General features: G+C 43.1%; 1 protein-coding gene across 13 annotated transcripts in view; it reads right to left on the bottom strand.

The window, feature by feature from the left end:
- The window catches only part of RBFOX2 (RNA binding fox-1 homolog 2), a 170,984-nt gene that overhangs the window by 128,345 nt on the left and 19,434 nt on the right, over positions 1-23,205 (bottom strand). For all 13 annotated transcript variants that reach the window (XR_001521684.2, XR_001521681.2, XR_001521680.2 and 10 more), the window contains exon 2: positions 7,458-7,508. Coding sequence is in view for 8 of the 13 variants with exons in the window: in XM_015628165.2 (XP_015483651.1) it covers positions 7,458-7,508 (51 nt within the window). In the remaining 5 variants the exon portion in view is untranslated. The remainder of the gene's footprint in view (positions 1-7,457; positions 7,509-23,205) is intronic.

Below are 23,205 nucleotides of genomic sequence, written 5' to 3'. Positions count from 1 at the left end.
GCCGTGAGCCGGCTGCCCTCTCCCGGCAGCGCAGCGCCAGCGCCGCCCGGCCCCGCGGGCCACCCCCGCCAGCACGGCTCGGCAACAGGCCAGAGCCAAGGCTCCCAAGAGCACGGCTTGTCCGTCAGCAACGCGCTGCGGCACCTTTGGGTACCTAGAAATAACAGCTGCACAGCGGTTTAAAAACAAAAAATTATACATATATATATGTATGCGTGCGTGTGTGTGTGTGTGTGTGTGTGTGTGCGTGCTGAGGATCCCAAGTTCCCGCTCGCCCGAGAGCTTTAAAAGCACCTCAGTTTAAAGTTAGTGATGTAGGGAAGAACTTTTCCCCCACAAAAAACACCTAAAGCAGGGACTTGTTGCCACAGGATGCTGTGGATGCCAAAGGTTTAGACAGGCTCCGAGAAATTTAAGAGAAATTCAATAAAGAAAAAAAATCTATCACAGGTGACTTTAAAAAAGAATAAAAATCTATAGCCAGGAAATCCCAAAGCCACAGGATTGCTTCAAGAGCACAGCAGAGGGGAAGTATCACCGAATCTTGGCGCTGCTCCCTCTGTTTTAAGTACTTGCTATTAGACACTGTCAAAGCCAGAACACTGGAAGGCAGAGACCTTCTGTCTGACCTGGAATAGCTGCTTTCATGCCCTCAATAGGATATCATAGCTATCAACAGGCCATTTTCTCTGCACCATTTGGTTTTAGTCCTACAACCGATCCAGACTACTTCTAACACACATGCTACACTCTGGCGTAATCATTCAGAAGGGAAAATCTAAACAAGATGCTGTCCCTGCTGCCAAAGGAACTGAGGGGCTTGGGAATCTCCAAGACAGACATGGAGTAACACTCATATGGTCATCAGAGGAGAAAAAGTGGTCTCCTGGTACTCTCTCTAGGATGACTCACATCCCCACTCCTTAACCCCTAAACAGAGATGAGAAATTGCTTAAATCAGAGGACCCAAACATGAAAGGAATTTGTATTACATCATCCAAGCCCATTTCCTGCCAACGCCTTACAACCCCAGAGCTTTGGCCGGACTATTCATCAGCAAGGTATTTGTTACTTCCCTTGAAAAGCTGTTTATAGGGCTTAAAGAGCTTACTTCGAGGAAGCCTTCCCATGTATCTGAATTAGGTGCACTCCTTAACTATTTCTTCTCTTACAACTTTTTTTCCACGTGGTTACTTATTATCTTTTGCTATTGATTATGAGAAAGGCATGCACTGGCATGGAGTTCACTGGATGTGTTTATGGAAGGTATTCAGGGCTCTGCAAGGAAAGGATTCCGTGCCTTGTATTCAGAAATTAGAAAGGCAGCAGACATGAGGGAAGAGGGGAAAAAATATATATCCAGAGTGATCTACTTGCAAGACTCATGTCAACTGCAAGACATCATACTTGCTGTATTATTTAAGAGGTTTGCTAGGAAATAAGCTAAACAAAGGAAAGGAGACATTTGGGGGAATGTGGCCAATATAAGCACAGAGACTAGGTTCAGAGTGAAATTTCAGAATTGGTTTGTAACCAAGCTAACCTATTTGGTGGTTTATGTCTTACAACTGTTTTTTTAATCCCACTTATTGTATCTTTCCGGCAGCTTCTCAGGGATATTGTCTGGGCTTGAGAAAACAAGGAACCACCTCTTCATGCTTCAAGTGATCTAGCAAGATCACTTCAAGCAAGATCTGATCAAGACAGTTCTGGATTCAAGGGAGATGTATCACCAGATTAGTCTCAGTGGATCTTGCTTTTCCAATTCATTCTTAATTGTTTGAACTTCAATCTGTAACCAACTCCTCCTTCAGTTTTTCTGTTCTCTATTTTCCTTCTTACATATCACATTTTACATTGTTTTAACTCTCTTCACTCTCTCAACATGTTTTTACTTTCTGAATGTACTGAGAGTTTTAAGTAGCGTCTGACGCAATCTGGTAAAGGACTTCTCCAGTTCCTTCCTCCTGCAGTGTTAAATTGTTTTCCATAAGCACACCTGAACTGGCCCAAACTCTCCATAGCTTCGAGGAGCAGTAACATCCCAGCAGTTCTCCCACTAAACACTCTTGAACCCCCTTGTGTGCAGCTGCCTCACAGATGCTTCTCACCTCCTGAATACATTGGACACTTTTTCCCAGACTACATTCTCTGAAATGAAGCTCACTATTTTCTATGGGACACTGCAGTTAGGTCAGTAATAGAATATCCCATCAGTCCTGTCTAGGACGCTGTGGAAACGTTTCACTGCTTGCCTGAAGAGAGGCTGTAGAAGCCAGGACACAGCAGATTTGGCAGATTTATCCTAATCCACCTAATTTTAAACATAAAGAAAGCACTTAGAGCAGTTTTCCCTCATTAGCTTGGTCCCATCCCAAATTTTGGGTTGATTGCTTTCAAGCCAAGAGGGACTCCTCAAAAGTACCAGGAACAATAAGCCTGGTCCTCTCTATTTTATATGGAGGATCTCAGAAGCTTCCTGATCTTTGTCTTGGCTATGTACTCACAGAGTATGGTGTTAAAATTTTATTTGAGCCTCTCCAGAACCTCTCTCCGCTCCTAAGTTTAAAAATTTGTATTAAATACACTTCTCAAATGAAGAGTGTAAGCAACAAACAACCCAAAACCACACAAACCATGCTCCTTTCTAGCTCCTGGATAACTTAACACTTCCACTGTCATTACCTCACAGGTTACAGAGCCACATAACATACACACAGAAAGGTTTATTTTCATGGACAGTTACTAGGAGGAAAAGAAATTAAAAACTAAAACCTTTCAGGAAGACTACTTAGATTTGAACTTTGAGACGGGGAGTCTTTGTTACAAAACTGACCAAGCAGGGCACTAAAGAGACTGTGGTTGGTGCTATCATGGTACAAGTGAAAACAAACAAGTGACCAAACCATTTTCCTCCAGGATGACATTTTTATTTGCCTCATGGCAAGAGCATCTCAAGTCTGTTGGTACTAAATCAAGAGATTTTTTTGGGTGGATATCCCAATCGGTGTTGGGCCACCTAGATGCTAATCAAGTTGTGGCAATATTCCCAAATTCACACTTCATCCACATAATGGAGAAGAGGGAGATAGGTAAAGGATAAGTGAAGGAGTTTCAGCTGAGAAAGGACAGGTTTCCCCCTATGAACCCTGTTGAGATCCCTGCTGCTTGCTGCCAAGAGACCACCAACGAGCAGCAGTGCCTCTATGCAGGCAGCTCCAACAGGAAGCCTGGTGACCTGCTGTCCTGCCTCCCCACGGGAGCCCTCACCCACCCCTCACATCTCAGGATGAAGGTCTTCCTTGCCAAACTCCCCACATCAGAAGGGACAGGGCAAAGAAAACAAATAGGGAGGAAAAAAAGCAATGGGGAGGCTTCCTGTTCTCAGAGACTGCCACCAGTACTGTTCAGTTTCCCCTCACCAGCTTGCGGCCCCAGGGAAGGCAGCACACACATCCGCCTGGAGCCTGCGATGCCCCGTCAGATATTCCAATGCTGCAAGTGAGTAAAGACCCTGGGGAAAAGGCTGACAATTGGAGATGATTTAACAGCATTTCACCTTAAGCTTGAACTCAAAACTGAGAGGATACTGATAAAGCTGTTCCTAGCAGTTGCCATAGGCATCCACTACCTTGGGCTGCAGCCTCATCTACATACAGGAGAACAACAGGTCAGGGCTGGTGAGTGCTCAGATGGAAAACAAGCCACTGAAATTAAGCTGTTGAAGGAAGTGTCACTTGTGATAGGTAATGACGTTTCCACCACATTAGCACCAAGCCAATGTCCCAGTTTGATTTAAGAATTGTACTTAGGGAAGTACAAGCTTTTAAAAGAGGCTTCAAACCAATATCCTAACCCGTTGTGATAGCTGAGGATCACTTTCCATAACAGAAGAGGTATAATAGCTCTAACATCCTGACCCAGTTCTGGTGTGTGAAATTACCTCCTGCTTCCATAAACTCACTCTCCTCCTCTCTTCCCATCAGTAGCAGCAAAACAAGGTGTTCTTGCTCATTTTGCTTCCTGTTGGGGAACAAAATTATTCTGTGCAGCTGCAAAATTCTGCCACAGAAGTACCAGTATTTGGCACTCTAACAAATCTCAGATATCATGCCTAATAAATTTGGACATGAAAAGCACTAGAGCAGTATAATATAGGTCTTGTCTATATAAAAAATAAGCTGGCACAGTTAGCATGGAACAGCCTTCTGGAAGGAGAATATGTATTCTTGATGAGTTTGTCTGTATTGTAAAAGCTGTATCAGTATAGCTGTACCAGTCATTTTCCATGTTGAGACCAACTCAAAGTACCTCAGAGCTGTTTGTCACAGCTTGGGAAATGAAGCAAGGAAGTCTTGGTTCACTGCCTGTTAGGCAGGCGCTTGCATTACAAAAAAAGAAATACCATTTTGCTGGCAGACCTAACAGAGGGATGAAAAACTGAATAGTCCCCAGGGAATAAGCTCTCCTCAGCAAAAGACCTGGTTGTCATCTCAGTTAGCAATGTTACACTATGTTACACCAATGTTCCCTCATTTTCCCGTTACCACGAGCTTTGTCCCTGCCATCAGCCTAGCTCTAGGAAAAGGAAGGGTGTCCTGACATTCCTGAACGTTCACTAGGCATCCACAGAGCAAACCTTGAATTCTGAGAACAGTCCCACAGATCTCTCAAGCTCCTTACGGGACTGTAACATAGATGCAGTAGTGCAACTCCTTGGCAAAATAAAGCCTCTTTTTAGGCAAACTCATACAATAATGATTTAGCACACATGCTCCCCAGGTCCTATCACCACAAAAAGTCCAGCAAGCCAGCACTCAAGCAGGGCAGGTGAGGAACAAGGGGGCTGCACAACAACACAGAGCTTTGGGTTATCATAAAGCAATCATACAAGACCAGGATTCTGAGATAAAGAGCCTCAACATGAACCCATCTCATTTGTTTCAGTACTGCTACCCATGCATGATGACAGCAGAATACTTAAATACTTGGGAAAAGATACAAAATAAACTCTGTTCTGGAGACCTAAGCATTCCCAAATGGCCAAAGTGAGGACTCAAACCAATCACACATTTCCACTGTCAGGAATAAAAACCCCAATAATCCGGAACATCTGGGTATGATTTAACCACTAGAGGGTGTAAAAACAGCACAGTGAAAGGTTTGCAGCCAGCAATTAACGGCATTCAGAGCCTGGAGGAACGAAAAAGGCATTCAAACAAGTGAAGGAGGAGTAGGAGACTACATAAAGTGAAAGAAAGGGCTAGTAACAATCTGACTACTGTGGTCACAGGATGAAAAGCCCTAAAAATAAGCTCTCCTTTGCTATTTCTCCTTAAGAAAACAGTGGGGGAAAAAAAACACAGTACAAGTACTTACAGTAAAGAAGAACAATGGGGAAGAGCACGATACACTGACTTACCCTCACCAGCTGAAATCAAGCTCCTAATTTGAGGAAATCCAACACAACTGCTCCTGTATCTCAGTAATTACTTTGTTACAGGGTGAGGACCCCCTACACATATTCCCCACACCACCTCCTCCTTTTGCAGTGCAAAAAGGCAGGTGATAGATCAGCCATTGCTGATTCTCCCACACCAGCCCCAGCCTGTGGCAACAGAAGACTTCTTTTTCTGCTGCTATCAAGTTAGAGGCTTGCAATCAGATTAGCTAAAAGCCTTGAAACCTCATTAGTGAAAACCAGATCTGAATTTAAGCTGCTTCAGGGACACAAGCAAGACAGAAGAACAAACACTTACTACAGACCAAAATGTTGTAGAGAGCAGGAAGAAAAAAAACAAAACAAACAAAAACCAGCCAAAAAATATTTTTACAAGCATTTGCTAAATGAAAACACACAAGTTAAACTGCAGCTGTTTGTTCTCCAAGAAAATTCCATAAAGCTCTCTGGCATCCAAAATACATGCACACACTTGCTAACATTCATTACTCCCTGTGCTCACCCACATAAAGCTCCCCAGGGCTGTCCAGGCTGTAATTCTCATTTCACACATTGGCTGTAGTACAGCTTCCCATGCCCATCTCTGCTGATCTGGCAACCAGCCAGCAATAGCAGTTCTGGACTTTGAAATCAGAGGAGTTCTTATGGGATGAGAAAGAGGAAACCTGTGAAGTGGGATATATTGGTATGTATCAAAACACCCTAAAACATCCCTAAACAGGCAGGTAAAGTGAAGCACCAAAATAGGGTACAAAAGGTGCTACCAGAATGGGAAAGCCAAAAGCAGATATGAACCACTTTAAGGATCTGACTGGTTCTGCCTTGCAGCCTAGCTTACCTCACTTAGCCTAGACAGAGTAGGAACACAATTCTCACAGTCATCCCAGTGTGTAGTATTTATTTGTGCTAGTTAGCAGTTATATATCCCAGAAGACATTCTGAATAATTTCCTCCTATAAACTCATACACCACACATACCAAGCACCAAAGATTTAAGCTCTTCAGTTGCTGAGGCTGTACTATGCTGCACTTCCTTCATACAAACATCTCCCATTAAGCTGTTATTACATATACCCAGACCTCATCAAGAGATGATGAAAATCGCTTTCTTTATATAGCAGTACCTGAGAGTATTAAAGAATTTGATTTTGGTTTTGTTATTTGCACATTACTGAAATGTGCTGCATTATTGATTTTCCGTGCATATTAATTTCCTGCTACACCGGTTCATACTCTGCTTTGCAGTAGCACTGCAGAACACTGAAAAAAACTTCATTCTAAGAAGGGAGATTTAATGTGTGACAGTTGTATCTTACAACCATTAAATTTCATTTGTTCCAAAGCATCTCCTCCTTCTATCGTACAAATTCATCAACCGGGATTTCTCTGTCTTCTGTCAGGAGGCAAGAGAACGCTTACAGATGCAGAGCACTGAACAGTGTCATTTTTACTGCTGTAGGAGAGCATCCTGAATAAGAGCAAGGAGCAGGGGCCCTCCAGGACTTGAAAGGAAAGCAAGACAAGTTCACAGATATTAGAAACAACCCAATAGGATGTGTCATTCCCTACTCCACCAGCAAAGCAGACTCTCACAAAAACTCAGTGTTGTTTTGCTCCCCAGATGCCAGAATTACAGCAATAAGTATAAAACAGGGCCAAGCATGTACTGGCACTGAACATCTACATTCATTAACACTGAGGAGATACAGGGAGAGCTTAGGACAGAGATTCTAAGCTGTGACATTTTTAAGAATCAAGAATTTCCTGAGCTGTTGGTAATGTGGATGATATTTAACCCCTTACCAGGCGCCTTGCCACATACTGCTGGAAGTCATAAAAACCCATTCAATTAATCACATATGTATCCACAAACAATCCACAATAGAACAAAACTATTTCCACTCCATCACATGAGAGCCAGGAAGCTGTCAGACAAAACACCCCTAAGCGTACAGAGATGCACGGACACATGCATTTACTGCAATCAGACACTTACTTGATTGTCTCTTGCTGGATATCCATGATAACCTGAAGTCAGAGGCTCGCTCTGCAAGACAAGAAAACAAAGAGCAAAGGTAGGGGTTACAAGGAATAGAAAGCAAGAAAATGTAGGCCTGTCTTAACTCAGCCAAAGACAAGAACCTGCATGAAATGGGGGAAGAACGAGCTAAAGTATTCTGCCAACTTCCTTTTTTCCATGTAAGCCAATGCACCTAAAATTTATTATCAACTGCATATGTCAAATTGTGTAGAAGAAAAAAAAAAAAAAATCAAAGCCATAAAATAAGCATAAACTAATCCTACTCTACCCTCTGTAATATCAGTTATGTATAATTTTGGTCCTTTTCCAAAAAATTTTTATATGCAAACACATTTACTATCATGAAAACTGAACAAAACAGAACATAAAATTACAGACGTTATGATGCACCTCGCCCAGTCTTGAAGAAATGTTTCCCTAAACATTAGCTGCAAATGTGTTATATTTTTCCTTTTCAAAACTATATTAATAGTTTAATATAAACTTAAAAAGCAGTCAATGTAACTTCAAACACCCCAGTAAGCCTGTGCAATACCTCAACACTCCCAGCAGGAAATCAATCCTCTAGACCTTATTTCTTCAGCTCAGAAGGGGCTCTGAGCCTACACATTTTGTGATATTGGCAGCTCCATCATCCTGCTCTGCGGGAATATATGAACCTCCAACATTTCTGGAATTTCTCCATTCCCAGAAAAATTCCCAGACCCATCTCTATTTTAGCAGTGCAGTAGGGATGAAGATAACATAATACTTCCTAAATGTTTATTTCTGTTTCTTAATGTATTTTTGGTTCCTCTCCCTCCAACACATCCTCTTTGGTATGGGGAAAGGGCACTCACATGCCTCAGGCATGCATCTTTCTGTCTGAGGAGAGGATAAACTAAACTAGACAAAGTCTGTATCAATTCCACCCTGGTACTCCTGTGCATTCACAAGCAACCCCCAGAAGAATGCTAGGAGGAGGAGAAGGAGGAGGAGGAAAGGAAACAGCCACCCTCCACAATCACTTTTTAAGTCTATCTCCCGTTATGACTTATGAGGAGGAACTCTAAGTCAGCCCTGTACTTTCTCCAGCAGCTCTTGGGGAAGGAGAGGAGGGAGAGAGAGGCCCTGACAAAACACAGCAAAACAATCTCAAATTGTCAAAAGCAAATAAATACATTATGGGCACGAAGCTGACTGAGATGTACAATCACTGTTGGGAAAGAGTTTTTGTTGAGATGTTTTAGGTTTTGTGCTTGGGACATTTGAGTGAAAGGCCAGCTCCTACCAAAGAGAGGTCTACTATCCTACACAGGGCATGTGGCCACTGGCACAATTTCAGTTTACACAAAACACTTTAACACAATTCTTGCTGAAAAGCAAGGTGCTAAATATTTCAGTGCAGAGACTAGCAATGCTATTTAGAGTTTGTATCCATCCTCCCTCTCTTCCTCTTTACTTCAATTCTGCCCAGGGGATTCTCTGTGGAAACCTGCCAGGAAACATTCACCCTCTCCTCATGCTCTCATGCTACAGTAGCATGCACAGTATGAAAGCTTCAAGGACAACAAAACTTTTGGCAGCCAATTTTTGGGGATTAACAGTAATTAATTAGGCTGGCCACCGTGTGAGTACATTCTTCTCAAATACTAACACAGCCAGAAAGCAGGTTAAGCACAAAACTCCACAAACAATTCAGAAACAGAAGGAAAGATAGAAGTTGGAAGAAGCAAGCAAATGGAGACCCTCAACTACGGCACCACTCAAAGCTTTCAGGTTTTAACTATGAACTTAAGTAAGAAAAAACAACACCATGATGAAAACACACAGTTTGTCTTTTTCTCCCCCAGTGTAAGTACACCTTATAAGCACTGTGATTGTTTATCCCACAAACTACAATTTACCAATGTATGTCTTAAATACCATAAACATCCACTCTGTAGCAAGACAGATGGTCTTATATTCCAGGCATGCTTTTAACAGTACTTATACACACACCTGCAAGGTCAGTATCTCAGACAAGTTGCTGTGGAAGCCTCTCTCAACACCCTGAAAACCAGAAGGATTTCCACACAGAGAATAAGGAATTAATGGACAAGCTTCCTTTACAGATACTAAAGATAAGGGCAGTGAATGCAAGTTGAAAGTTATAAGAAAGGAAAACGAAATTGTTAGTTTCAGGATGATGCTCTTCACATAAGGAACTAGTAAGAGGGACTGTCATCATGAGGCTGTGGCAGAAAAGAGACAGAACTGAACTTTATGAGATTTCCTGAAATCAAAGAACCTGGAATCCAAGAAACCACATCTAGAAACAGAACAGTTTCGAGTAGAATCAAATCACAAAAGTGTGAAGACAAAGATGATTACAGAGATCTGAGGACAGCCTGCAGCACGTAAGAAACCAGAAAGAAACAAGAAAAATTGAATGGAGGGGGAAATGGCACACATCCCACAATCCATGCTTTATTTTTTGGAAGACAAACCTCACAGAATATGCAGGCTAAAAATGTCTGAGAGATATGGCTGCATCAGGAGGTAAAAGGAGAGGTGAAAGAGCATTACATTAGTGAGAGTTCCAAGATAGCAGAGGTTAGAAAGAGGGCAGCAGCTGGAGCATTAAGGTCACAAAAAGGCCAAAGATATCTCTTTGCCTTTCATACAGCAATGCTACCACCAAGTACTGGACTCTTTGCAAAATCCCCGCTGTGCGTATCATTGCTCTAATTGAACTTAACTCTCCAAGAGAAGGCAGGAAGCGCCTAGGGAAACCGTCTCCTGCCAATAATCTCCAGTGCTGGCAATTTTACAGGTCACTAATGGTGAATCTGGGGCCTGCTGCATGATTATTCCATACGGAGTTGGCCTTTGTTGAAAACTAAACAGAGCAAGAAGTGAAAGCGTTAAACTCCTGCAACTGGAACAGCACAGCCCAGCAACATCCAGACAGAAAACCCCTGCTAGGCAATCCAAGGCAGCAGAGGATGGGGATACAGCTCAATCTCCTCTTCTGACTGCACAAAACAAAACTAATCTCACAAAATGGAAGTGAGAAAGAAAGAGGGAAAGGTTTGACACAGATAAGTACACACCACAAACACAGAGGGAACCTGCCTGCTGGCAGCAGCCCGATGGGAGAGGGATTCCCCAGATAACTCCATCTCTTTTGCACAGCTCCCTCCTGCCAATTACATTCTCTTTTAATGCCAACATGCAACTAGACATTCATAAAGAAATTGAGTTAGGTGACACTAGCCTGCAAAATCGAATCAAACTGCCACTGAGATATTTCATTACTTTGTTTACCACTGAAAGGAATTTCTCAGGTACTGCAATTTGCTTTAGAGTAGGGAGAATAAAACTAGAAGCTAATACCATAAATCAGCTTTCTGCAACACATATTGGGATTTTATTCAAACCATATGGATGATCTCACACATGGGCTTCCACACTTCCATAGGATATGTGACCATTGTGGCTGTACCCCAGTGAAAGCTTCTGTGCAGGCCAACTAGATTTGACAGGATAAAAGTCACAACTCAGTAAAATCCACTAAGTCTTTACCACCCCTTTATTTCAAAGTTTTCCCATTCTTTAATTTCCCAGCCTTGTTAACACAAGACCTCTTCCACCGGCACTTGCAGTAGTAAGGTCTGCCACAAACTGCAAGTCACGGGTACTGCCTCAGGTCAGAAGATAAACTCAGCACAGTCGTTTGCAGACGACTGAAGTTCAAAGTAGATGCTTCTGCCAGAGGAGAACAGCCAGGCTTCAGAATTTTTGGGGTTTTTGATACCTATCAACTCAAAAAATTCTAAGAGCTGCTGAATTATACACATCTTAAAAACATAAGGAACTGTGAATAAACCAAGATGCCATTAAAGTGATCATCTCTACTGGCACTAGCTTATGAAAGGCCTCAAAGGTTGAAATAAGGTGATTCCTCTAGGGGAAACATCACAGCTCTAACACATAATGGAAAGTCTGAAAGTCCTTCTACACATTTCTTAAAATTAAAAATAAATTTTAGCTTAAAAATTCAATAATCCTATTTTTGGACTAACCTGACCCCAGAATGAATCAATTTTACATCACAACTTGCCATTTTGCCAGATGCAACAATCACTGAGGCCTGATCAGCAACTGTTTCCTGACGGCTGAATTAAACCCAAAGTCTGTAGATTGAAACTTTGCTCGTAGGAGCCATTAGCTTAGCGAGTTCGTCCGCATTTCTCCCAGCCGGAAAATCAATTCTGCTGAATCCCAGCTTCAGCTTGAAGTGCTGAGTCCTTTCCATTGCAAAGATAATCTCAGAAACATGACCAAGCAATCTCTTTTCTGGATCTGCAGCATTCCTGCTTTCATGACAATGCCAGGAAAAGTGGAGTGAAGTTAATGTAGTCCTTTCAAGTTCCATAACCCCGCTGGGTTCTGAACAGCAGCAGCAGCAAAACCCACAGGAACAGCTCATCTGTCTCTGCTCTGGCTGCCCCCAACAGCTACGGGTGGTGCAGCATCCTGGTGGCTTGGAAAGAAGTGACAAGGGAGAGTCCCTGCACCAGAAAGCCAGAAACCCTTGGACTACACAGAGCAATGAAAAAAAAAAAGCAACAAGAAATTACTTGTTCCTCCCAAAAGCAAAATGGGATTTTGAAGTGATGAGATAGCACAAGCTACACATTTATCAGAGACTTGTACTAGACAAACAGAATCCGCTTTTTTAGAGCACAGTGAATAAGATGTTCACAATAAGAAAAAAAAAAAAAAAGGCTGAAAACACTGGCTACAAAGCTATTAATCTGAAAGTGACAGTCGTGAAAAAGTAAAGATCATGAGCCAGACAGAAATCTCATCACAGCCCAGTGGTTTCACCATCTTTTTTGTTTTACTTCTTGCATACAGGAAAGACAAACTCTGTGCTAGGGAAAGGCAAGGTCGGTGGGGGAATTGTCTTGAAAAAGGCTTTTTAGTATTTAACTATGGGAGAGCACTGCTAAAACTGTAAATGCCTTGATCTTATTATCAGTTGCTAAAAAAGTAAGCAACTCTTTATCAGGTCCTTAGTTGCACAAATTATTGCATATAAACAAAAAGGAAATAACCATTTCTCTGTCCAAATGTATCTGATGCATTCAGTCTGCCTTCTCAATTGTGTGTGCTGTCTGCTATCCCAAATTGTCTTTGGATAAAATTAATGGGGAAAGTAGCATCTAAGGGTGAATTGCCAATTATTAATGAAAAACTGAACTAAGCAGTTTTTAAATGGATCTTAATGTCACCCTTCTCCCTCGATACTTATCCTAATTTGATATACAGCTCTTGCTAATCACTCCACAGCACCAATAACTGTGTCTATAGTATAGGACACTTCCCTTCAGCTGTCTTCACTTCCAATTAAACTTGCTTCAAGGCTTTGGCTGTTTTCCACATGTGCAGACGTCATCTAGCAAAGACCTTCCACTTATTTGCTTCCTTGTTAGTGCCCTGACATCAACAACCTGTACAATTTGCTGGATGCAAGTAGCAGGACTTACATTCTACTTTTCACCCGCTTCTCACCCACCCACCCCCCTGCTCCCTCTTTTTTTTTAAGTGTATTTGGGGCCTACGAGCTTGAGATTTTCATAAAAGCCACCACACCAAGTACACTGCGCAGGGCCGCCCTTGATGGCTGGGAAGAATGCGGGCTGGAACAGCCCAGGCTCCCGACACCCATCCCAATGACTGAGGCCACTTCGTGAGGGAGGGAAAAGCAGGGCTGCAGCTGCCAGCGCAGGGCTCTGGCTGTGGGGACCCACAGGAGCAGAGAAGCGCCCACGAGTTCCCTGCTCTGCAGCCCAGTAGAGGCCAGGACAGAGGCTCATCCGGCCCCTCTTCCTTCCTGGAATTCTGGCCCCGTTGCTGCAGCGACAGCAGCCTCCGGCCTAAGCCCCCCCCACCCCGCTCCAGGCTTTCCCATATCCTAAAAATACTGTGTTTTCCGCAGGAGGACAGATAGAGCAGGAGAGCTGCCGTGCCGCCGTGTCCCCGGTGCCTCAGAGGGCTCCAGGGAATGCAGCTCCCACCTGCAGCCTCTCACCCACCCCAGCCCCACAGCACGAAGGGGTCCCTTGTCCTGGGTGTCTGCTCCAGCCTCCCAGCTCCACAAAGGGGGACAGCTGTAGCAGGGACATGGCAGCCACAGCCCCGTGGAGCCCAGAGCCCGTTGTGGGACCGCAGGTCATCCGCCCGGCCATCGGGAAGGGGCAGCACCCCGGCAGAGCCCAGCTGGAGGGAGGCCAGGCCTGCCAGAGGCTCCCCGGGCGGGAAGCCCAGTGACACAGTAAAGACAAGAAAGGAAAGTGATGTCAGATTAATAAAAATAGTCTCCTGCCCTGACCAGAGTTTGAATAGTTTGGAGCAGTTGGCTAGGGAAGGTGGTCAGACAGAACATGGTAGCCTTGGGATGGCTGCATCCCTGTTGAAGACAGCCCCAGTGATGCCACCCAAACGTGTCAGTGCAATTTTCTGTATTTTGAAATACGTATTTTCTTAACTCCAATCTCTGGCGCTTCTTTTCTGTGAAACTATATGTATACAATAGGAAGAATAACTGATTGGCATAGCAGAGGCTGTAGAATGGAATACAGACAAATACACATCTGACCAAACCGCACAGAAAAGTTTAAATACTTTCAGGTCTGCTAAAACATTCATGATGCAACAAGTTTAAAAATACATGCTCAGGCTTTAAGCTGATGGTCTCAATATGAAGTTACGGTACAGATATCTAATGCTGCAGAGAAGGGGGGGTTTCATATAAAAAAAGCACTTCAACAGCTAAAATTGAAGTGTTTTACATATATTCTTTATAATAGTGCTGATTCTTCCCTGACTTTTTCCAAATAATGGAAGTAGCTCTCTGGTCAGAAGCAGCCCTTCCCCCAGCTAGGTTTTTAATTTCCCAGATCAGCCAATGGATGTTTTCAGTCACTCAAATAGATGAGATTTCATTGATTTAGTGTAATTTAAATGTGCAAAATGCACACTTCTTTTGGACTACATATGGTAGCATCCTCATTCTGCTCCAGGCATAAAGAGAATATAGTCTGACTCTGCTGGTCTATGACCTACAGTGGCAACAATAGATCCAGTGCAAGTTAAAGCCCCTGGGAATACTGTGCACTGTGTGACGTCTGTGATCCAGCAAATACAAGGACACTCTGCATGCACAGAAGTCAATAGCACAAAATATTGATTTCCCTCCTCTTTTACTAAGCAGAAGCATTTTAAAATGGCAGTTCATCTTCATCTGTACTCTTACTCAACAGAAACAGGACAGGGCTCATAACACAGCTCTAAAATCCAGCACTGGGGGCACCTTTGGATGCCATAATTGTTACATGGGGCAGAGGAAGCATTTCACACATAATTTACATTAAGCCAACTCATTACAGGGCAACATGCTCCTGGCATGAAAATCTGGCTTGCTCAAACATGATGAGTACAAGCTTTCACAAGGTGAAGAGGAGTACAGAGTTCTGCTTTAGTAGACGGCTTCACTGTTCTGTTTTCTTAAAAAACAGGATGGAGAATACAGGAGAGAACAGGACGAGAGATCCATGACACCATGGATCCAGAAGGGAAGTCAGTTGATCACAAACTTCTTGGCTGATTTTACAAATATTCACAGGCTGTTGCTCAAAGGCTAAAAAGAAACAAGAGTACTCCTACTTTGCAAACGAAATTATAGTTGTCATATTACCTTCAGAAGAAAAAAGCTGAAGCTAATTTGTCAGCTGGGCGTGAAGAGGCTGTGATATAAAATTAAATCTGCCTTGCTCTAAGGGAAATTGGCACAAAAAAGAGATAGAGGTTCAACAGCATACAACTCTGACAAAATCATACTGTATACTAAGTGCTGCAGGCAAATAGGTGTAAGAGAAATTTTTTGTGCCCTGGACACACTGTCCTGATTGCATAAGCTGCCCTACATAGTCACAGAAATTATTTTCCCAGGTTCACATTACAAACCACCTTCCCTTTCCCCAGAGACACAAATTGTTCAAGCAGTTTAGCCAAATGCAGTTGCATCCCTGGAACACTGCAAATGCCCACAGCCAGTTTGAGAAAGGAGAGAAGTGAAGTGGGCAAGCTGATGGGCTGGAGCTGTAATGGCAAGGGGTTAAAAAGCCTGGAGGAGGGAGAAAGCAGAGGGCCTGGGGCAGCCTGCCTCAGCAGCCAGGACTGTTTCTGATTAAGCCTGCAGGGTTGTGGAGCTGCACAGGAAGCGCTGGGGGGCTGGGGGTCTCAGAGCTGCCATCCCAAACACACTAGAAATCTTTGTGTTCCAGCAGCACCATCTGGAAACTGTTAGAGAGAAACAACTCCCAGGCCTTCCTTCGCAAAACAGAAAAAAAAAGAAAATAAATCCACTCTTAAGACCATTAAGTCTGGCCTCTTCATCCCCCTCCTGGAAAGCTCCTCTCCCTGCAACAGCAGGGAACAAAAGAGCATGTCTAAAAGGGAATGAACCCCGTCTTGTGCTGCTGCAAGAGCAACTTGCACAGCATGGCAGCTCCCTCTTCTTATAAGGGACAACCCAAAGTGCATCACAAAGAGTATCCAGAGCACTAATTTCACCTAATATGATCACCTTGGGGAAAACATGGACAACAAGTCATTCTGCAGCTAGAATATCCCCAAATGGGAGCTGTGCACACTCAGGGATACCCTGAATTCCAGCCCCTGGAATCTGCCATTTCTCTGCCATAAATCACCACATGGATTTGGGAGAACCCACTCCAGCAGAGACGAATATTCCAGACACACACAAAAGATTTAAATCTGCTGTTAAGAGGACAGAAGGACCATGATGCAAAGCACATCATCATGGTGATGGCTCCCCTACTGCCTCAGAGGTACCAAGGATGAGAAGGGCAACAGAGTCTGATCCAGCCATTTCAATCCCTAGGCTCCTTCTAATAAGGGAACAGCCTCTTAGTGCCTCAGCACATGTTCTGAAGACAAAGAGGGTATCTGTCTCCAAAGTGCCATTCACCAGTATTTTAAAAGGGGAAAGTAGAGGTCATGACTGTTGAATTTTACCAGAATAAATCCTCATGTAATAGTTTATTAGAGAGTCACTCACCTTGTAAGGTTTGCTATCTCCATGAAAAAATAAAACCTGCTTTTACCCTTCCCTCTTTGCTTTACCTTTATTCATCTCACACAGACACATCAGTATTTTTCAGGGTTTTTCTTCTAATGAGACACCAGAGTGGTACACATTTGCCGACAAAAATATAGAGAGGTATCAAAACAAAATCAAAGCTAACCTTTCAACATCCCAATTAAGTAATTCCATATGAAAAGCAATGAGTGATTCCTGCTATAACACAATGCTATTCCACTACAGAAAACACACGTTTGCCTTTCTTTTTACCTTTTATCCTGTAGCTGACTGTCACTTTCTTATGGGCCACAGACAGGGAGAATGGGATGTGGCCACATGCCAAAGCTCTTTATAACCAGAGTGCAATTTATAAAAGTAATAATAAAAAATAAATTCCTAAAATAACAGGTTTTCTAAGCCATTAACCATGGACTCCTTGGAAACCACTTGTGCTATACAAACCTCCTCACTGCTCATGCAAAGCTCTTGCTAAACATGATTGCCCCAAGTATACCTGCATGGTAGCTGTGGTCACACCTCCCTACTGCAAAGCATATGAGAAAAGTGAAATCCCGCCTAAGCTGCCAGAAATACCCAGCCTAGACAAACTGCACAGGATGGCAGGCTATAGCTGATGTCCCAGCCTAGGCAAATAACTTATGCAGGAGGGATGAAGCATTTCCATGCAAGCAATGGTCACAGCAAGAACACAGTTAAAACAAGGGAAAAAGGAACACTTATCAAAGGATCTCCGTCCCTCACAGAGGAGGAACACCTCCTCTCTGGAAGAGTTTTAAGTACATGCTTTGTTTCAAAATTTTAAGAAAAAGGAACAAAAAGTTGGGAGATACAAAACAAGCACCATCCACCTGCTATGGGGGCCAAACCAGACATTTGCAGTAAGTTACTGTTTCCATTTTGCACAGAAGCAAGGTAAGCCTCTCTGAAGACTTTTCTAAGAAAGATGATACTACTGTGGAAAGCAAAACGAACCAGAGAGGTATCTGCAAGTGGTCCAAATTATTCAGTTTGTGCCAGATAGGCATGCTAGCCCTGCCTATAAGGAATAGATGCTGCTACTTGTATTCAGCCCAGAACAGACTTTATGTATTAATGGAAAAATGAAGTGAGAGACTTCCAGCAGTCTCAGGTATTCGATATTCTTATACATCCTGTGTGTAAATACAGCCATCAACAGTAAAAATAAGATTGCAATTAAAGGGCATGTGCTCATAGGAAGAAATTTGGCCTGTGAAAGGTCAAGTCAAGTGCCAGAGAGCTTTGTGGTGACTGCAGTAATAAAGCCCCAAGGCTGCTGCACCCAGGAACCTCGGAGACTTCAAGATCTGTGTCTGTCAAGCAGGCAGGAGACAGACATAGTTCTTTCCTGCAGCATCCTACATGCCTCCAATGTGTTTCTCTCTTTTTACAAGCTTTATGTTTAGTTAAAGTCCAGGAACTCCTCGGGAACAGCATGCAAACTCCTCACAGAGCCTGAGTTCCACTCTATTGTCTTTATGGATAGCCTGAAGCCACTGGAAAAAGACCCATGCCCCCCTCCAGGAGGTCTCAAAACCCCTGGATTGCACATTCCTGCCAGCATCACACAAAAGCATCAAAGCCCCCTCCCTTCCCTGCCTGCAAGACAATGTAATAAACAAGGCGGTGGAACTAACCCAAACTAGTTCCTCGTGGATTTGTCCCCTCTGCCCCCAGACTGTTTCCCATTCCAGCCTCCTGCAGCTATAACCACAACCCCCATCACCGTGCTCTGCTATGGTTGCTCTGGGCAAAAGGGAGCAAACGCCATGGCGTGGCCAGACCAATCATCCAGCTGCTGCACATGGACTGTACAACCCACAAGTCCTGACCGCCTTGCCTCTCGTGTCTGCATCTCTCCCACCCCATCACCATTTTCCACAAAGCTTTTAGGAAGGCAATAGCATTACAATTCCTCCAGCTTTAAAATGGAATTGAAATTACCGCTTGGTTTATAAGTGTGCAAGTGTGGGCAGGGATTGTCATAGCAGATTCACCTAAAGCTTGTTTCCTTCACAATTTAGTCTAAAAACCTCTCCTGTGTGCAATCCCTGGAGACTTCTTTGCATTAAGAAGTAACATTTCCCTCCCTGAGCCTGCAGATGAAATACAGAACAAAAGAGATCTAAAAGCATTGGGCTCCTGAAATTACAGCATCATGTATCTTCCTATGCAGCACATTGAGATGAAGGAAACAAAAAAGGGAGCCACCCTCCCACTGAACACAAAAACATCTTGAATTCGGTACGGAGAAACTGGCAGTGTAGCAAACCTCTGAGCTGGAGCAGACCTAAGGCACTGTGGCAAATAGCAGAGGAGAGGGCCAGTCAAATCTTAAAACCCTGCCAAAACACCACTTGGTTCTTTTTGTTTTCTTTCTCAAGGTTTCTTTGTAAATATAGCAAACATTTTTAGTCAAAGTTCTAGACAGTTGCAGTCCTACAAATTCAGTTCTACTTGCTCCTTCCTTCTGCACATTGCTCAACCTAAGTATAAAGGGATTAAATCTCAAACTCCCTTCAGCTAGACAGCAATACAACCTTTTAAGAGTATGGGTTTTACAGCCAGATTAAGCCAACCTCAAAAATCACTGTACCAACAAAGTAAATCACTCTGGTTTTTTTCCCTCTCTGGTTCCCAAGTGTGCATCCCTACTTCACCTCTTGCATGCGCAGTAGGGATCACAGAAGAAAACTGCAAGTCAGATCAGCCTGCTGATCCTCCTGGAAACTAATCCCTCAAAAAGGAGAAGGATTAGATTCACAAACAAAGGTGGTCGCTACAGGCCACGTAATCCCTAACACCTGTACATGGGAGGGTGCATGACCACATGGCTGGAGTCAGGGAGAAAGAAGGGCTTCTCTTTCAAAGAGAGCAGATTTTCCCATCAGCTTAAACCAACTCCCGCAATGACAACTTCGCTGACAAGATTCCTCCTTAGAAATTATCGGTCCTTGACCTCCATGCATTTCAGAGCCTTTTACACAGGCATCTAAAACAATGCTTTAGGAGTCAGAATTTTTACTCCCTTGAAGAACCGGTCATCGGAAACATCAAGCAATCATCTGAAGCAGCAGAAGAAATTAATGGTGTCATCACATTTCGTGGCTTTCCTTCTCCATGCCAAAACATCTCCAGTACTGTATGGCCTAACCAGATACAGGTGATGTTGGCTCATACTTTGCTCCTTTCTCCCTCAGAAGCAAGGAGCAACACAAGTCTGCTGCTGCTGCTTCACCAGAGACTGGAGCTGCTTAAGTGAGTTTTCATGAGCAAAGCGGTGCTCTAAGGACAGCAGCAATGAGTACTCAAAACCAAGCTGTCATGCTTAGTCCATTAATTTTGTCCAGGGCTGTGAGAATCCAGGAGGGAAAAGGCATTTTCATCAACTAAATCTATCTACTCTTAGTAACTATTTTTCAGATCAGTAATTGGAGAAGATCTACAAAAAAAAGTGCTAATACCTTTTTCCCCAGCTTTTCCCACTGCAAAAGCACTGCTCTTAGCTACAAGGCAGTCTACCACTGCCACAAACATGTCACAGATTTGACAAGACCAACTGCAGTACAGTAATTCTGGGGAGAATGTTGATGGTAGGATGAAGCATGTAGAAGACTTCACTAGTAGGCATACTAAAAGTATGCATAACTTTTAGTATAAATTTAGTTTACTTTATACTTTTAGTTATAACTTTTCTTTCACAATAAGAATGTGAACAAAAAATCTTCAAAACCCAATCTTGAAAGAGCATATATTGCTTTGCCTCACAGGGATAGGAAAGAACAAAACATTTCTTAATGCATTACAAGAAAGTAAATGATGACCACAGATGATAGATAAGGTTGTGAGTATACAAAAGATATATTTTTTGCATTTGTATTATACATAGTTATATATGAACCTGACCAAAACTGAAACATAACAAACCCCTAAACTTGCTAGGCAGCTACTGGCACCAATGGACATTTTGCAGCTCTAAAACTGACACAAAAAGGAAGAAAGGTCTAGGAGCATTCCTGAATTTGCAGTGCATCTTCCTAGTGCCAAAAACAAAGTCCTGAGGCACCAACACTACCACCTGTAGTGTAAAAATGTTTGTATCAAGATGAAGCTTGTAATCCTCCTGGGTGAAAAACTGCACCTCCCAAATCCCATCCCGAGTGAAGACAGCATTGCATCAGTCAGAGTCTATTGAAAGATAGCACTGGTGCCTGGAGGATTACTTGTGGCTTTAAAGCAGCAGCAGAGAAAGAAAAAGGAAAGAAAAAAAAAAAAATGGATACTGTAATTTCACAGAGATGTAAGTGCTGATGAGAAAGCTGTTATCAGCCGCACAGAAAGACATTGTACAGATTCGGGACAGAAGGATTGAACACATGCAAATCACAGATTGAATTCTGTCCCCCACTGCTCTTCAATCAGATCAGGAAGATGAAAGAAAAAGACCAAAATCTGTTCCCTTCTGAAAACAGTCAAAAATCTCCAGGGGAAAGAAAAAAGAAGGAAGGCAGAAAAAGTTCTCTTTCTCCTGCTGCTGTTACTGAAGCAAATATGGCTATAAATGAGAATCTCCAAAACTTAAGAATCTCTACTACACAAAGAGAACATAAAAGCATAGAGTCCCACACTTTGACAACAGGCAATTCTGGCTCTCCTGCATCCTGGAAGCCACATATTACAACCAGGCTTAGCTTCCCAACTGACTGCATGTAGACCTCAACATTTATGAGTCTCAGTTTGCCACCTTTTGTATTTACTTCTGGAGGGGCTGGATGCTTCTGCCACAGCAAAAATACATTTGCAAGCCTTGTGTATTAATCAGGAAGTGCAGTCCTAGACTTTCTCTGGGTTGCTGCACAAAGGCTTCACACCTTTGCAACTTCATGTCTCCCACTCATCCAGCTTTAAAAGCAAGAGAAGGAAGCTTGTTTCAGACATTTCCCTCTCCTCTACTGACAGGGAATAGTACACTTCTCCATTCCTGTATGTACAAAGGACAAAACAGATGACTTTATCCTTCATTCCCTTCCTTCTAGCCTTTTTGATTCAATAGCCAGTCAATGCTCATACAATTTGTGATTTGGGCTTTCCTGAGGCTTCTTTTGCTCCTTTTTCTCCACTGAATTACTCCGCTCTGTGCTGCAGAGAAGCCACAATACTGCAGCCACCACTTTAGAGGCAATGGCACACTCCATTGCTCCAGGCATAAGCACCAAAGTGAGGAAAAGAAGGACAGCACATCGTTCCTCCCACATTACCCAACACAACCACACACTGCAAACTCTGGCCAGTGACTCTCAAAGACTGCCTTTGGCTGAAGGGACAGCATTCAGCAACAAAAGCTTTCCATGTCCCAGGAGAAAGGTGCACTACTCTGGCATCCAGCATTTGCACAGGTGTGAAAGGACTGGGTTTCTTTCTCTCTGGAAAGAAGCTCTGTTTTCTCCAGCATCTGTCAGACCCTGGGGACCCCTTAGCGCTTTATCAAATGCTAGTCTCAGAGGTCTGTAACAGTGCAGGATTTAAAAAAAAAGCCCTTGTTACTTTGTACTCCATCACTTACATAACGCCTCTACTACAGAAATCAGTTTTTGAGGAAAATTATTGGTCACAATTCTGATTATTACACCTATTTTGCTCATCAGTTACACCAGTCTTCAAATATCAGTGTAATTACTAAAGGAAAAGTCAATCCATTGTCAAGGCTGATTTATTGGTCATAATCCAAAAGGAGATTCTGGACAAAGAGAACCAGACAAAGAAAGAGCCGATTTACATGATCCAATTAGAGGTGAAAAAACACTCCTCTGTGTAGCCAGGAGGAGGACCTGAAACTCCATCCGCCCCTGTCAACTGGGACCAGAGCACTCAAGTCAAAGGAAGCTTCCCCACAGACCAGCCACCTGCTGTAATTGCTTAAAAAAGAATATACAGAGGAAAAAAGCAGAGGATCAACACAATGAAGATGGTACCAAACATATGTCCAGAAGTTCTTACTACGAGAAGTGATAACCTCCTACCGAAAGTATCAAATGTGTCTTTGACAGCTTTTATGAGTTGTGATAATGTGAACAGTAGAGATCTTTTAAAGGTTTAACAAAAAAAAATATTCTGATTACTAAGAGCAACATCACAGACAAAAGGGAAATGGTTTCTCTTAGAACAATAAAAAAAAAATTCCTCTCAGAAATTGTGAAACATAATTTTTTTTCCTAGCACAATCACCCCTGAAAGCTCAGGATGCAGGAGTAAGGAGAACCTCAAATGGTGTGTGAAACATCAGGATGTGGTTTGCAGAGAAATCCACTCCACCAAGACAAAATACAGATAGGACACAATACCAGATACCGCAGGTGGAGAGCTGGGACAGGAAGATCAGGATCAGGGAGCCCAGGCAGGCTTCAAGGCAGAGACAGATACAAACACAAGCAAACCTGCCAACAACCCTTTGAGCAGCAAAAGGGCCGGCGCCCACCTACGCTGCGGATGAAAGGGCTTCAGGACAAGCCAGGCTCCCCGACCTGCAGC

The sequence above is a fragment of the Parus major genome, chromosome 1A (genome assembly GCF_001522545.3).
Source record: "Parus major isolate Abel chromosome 1A, Parus_major1.1, whole genome shotgun sequence".
Classification (NCBI taxonomy): domain Eukaryota; kingdom Metazoa; phylum Chordata; class Aves; order Passeriformes; family Paridae; genus Parus; species Parus major.
Note: the sequence above shows the minus strand (reverse complement) of the source record. Positions and strands in the feature narration are given on the sequence as shown.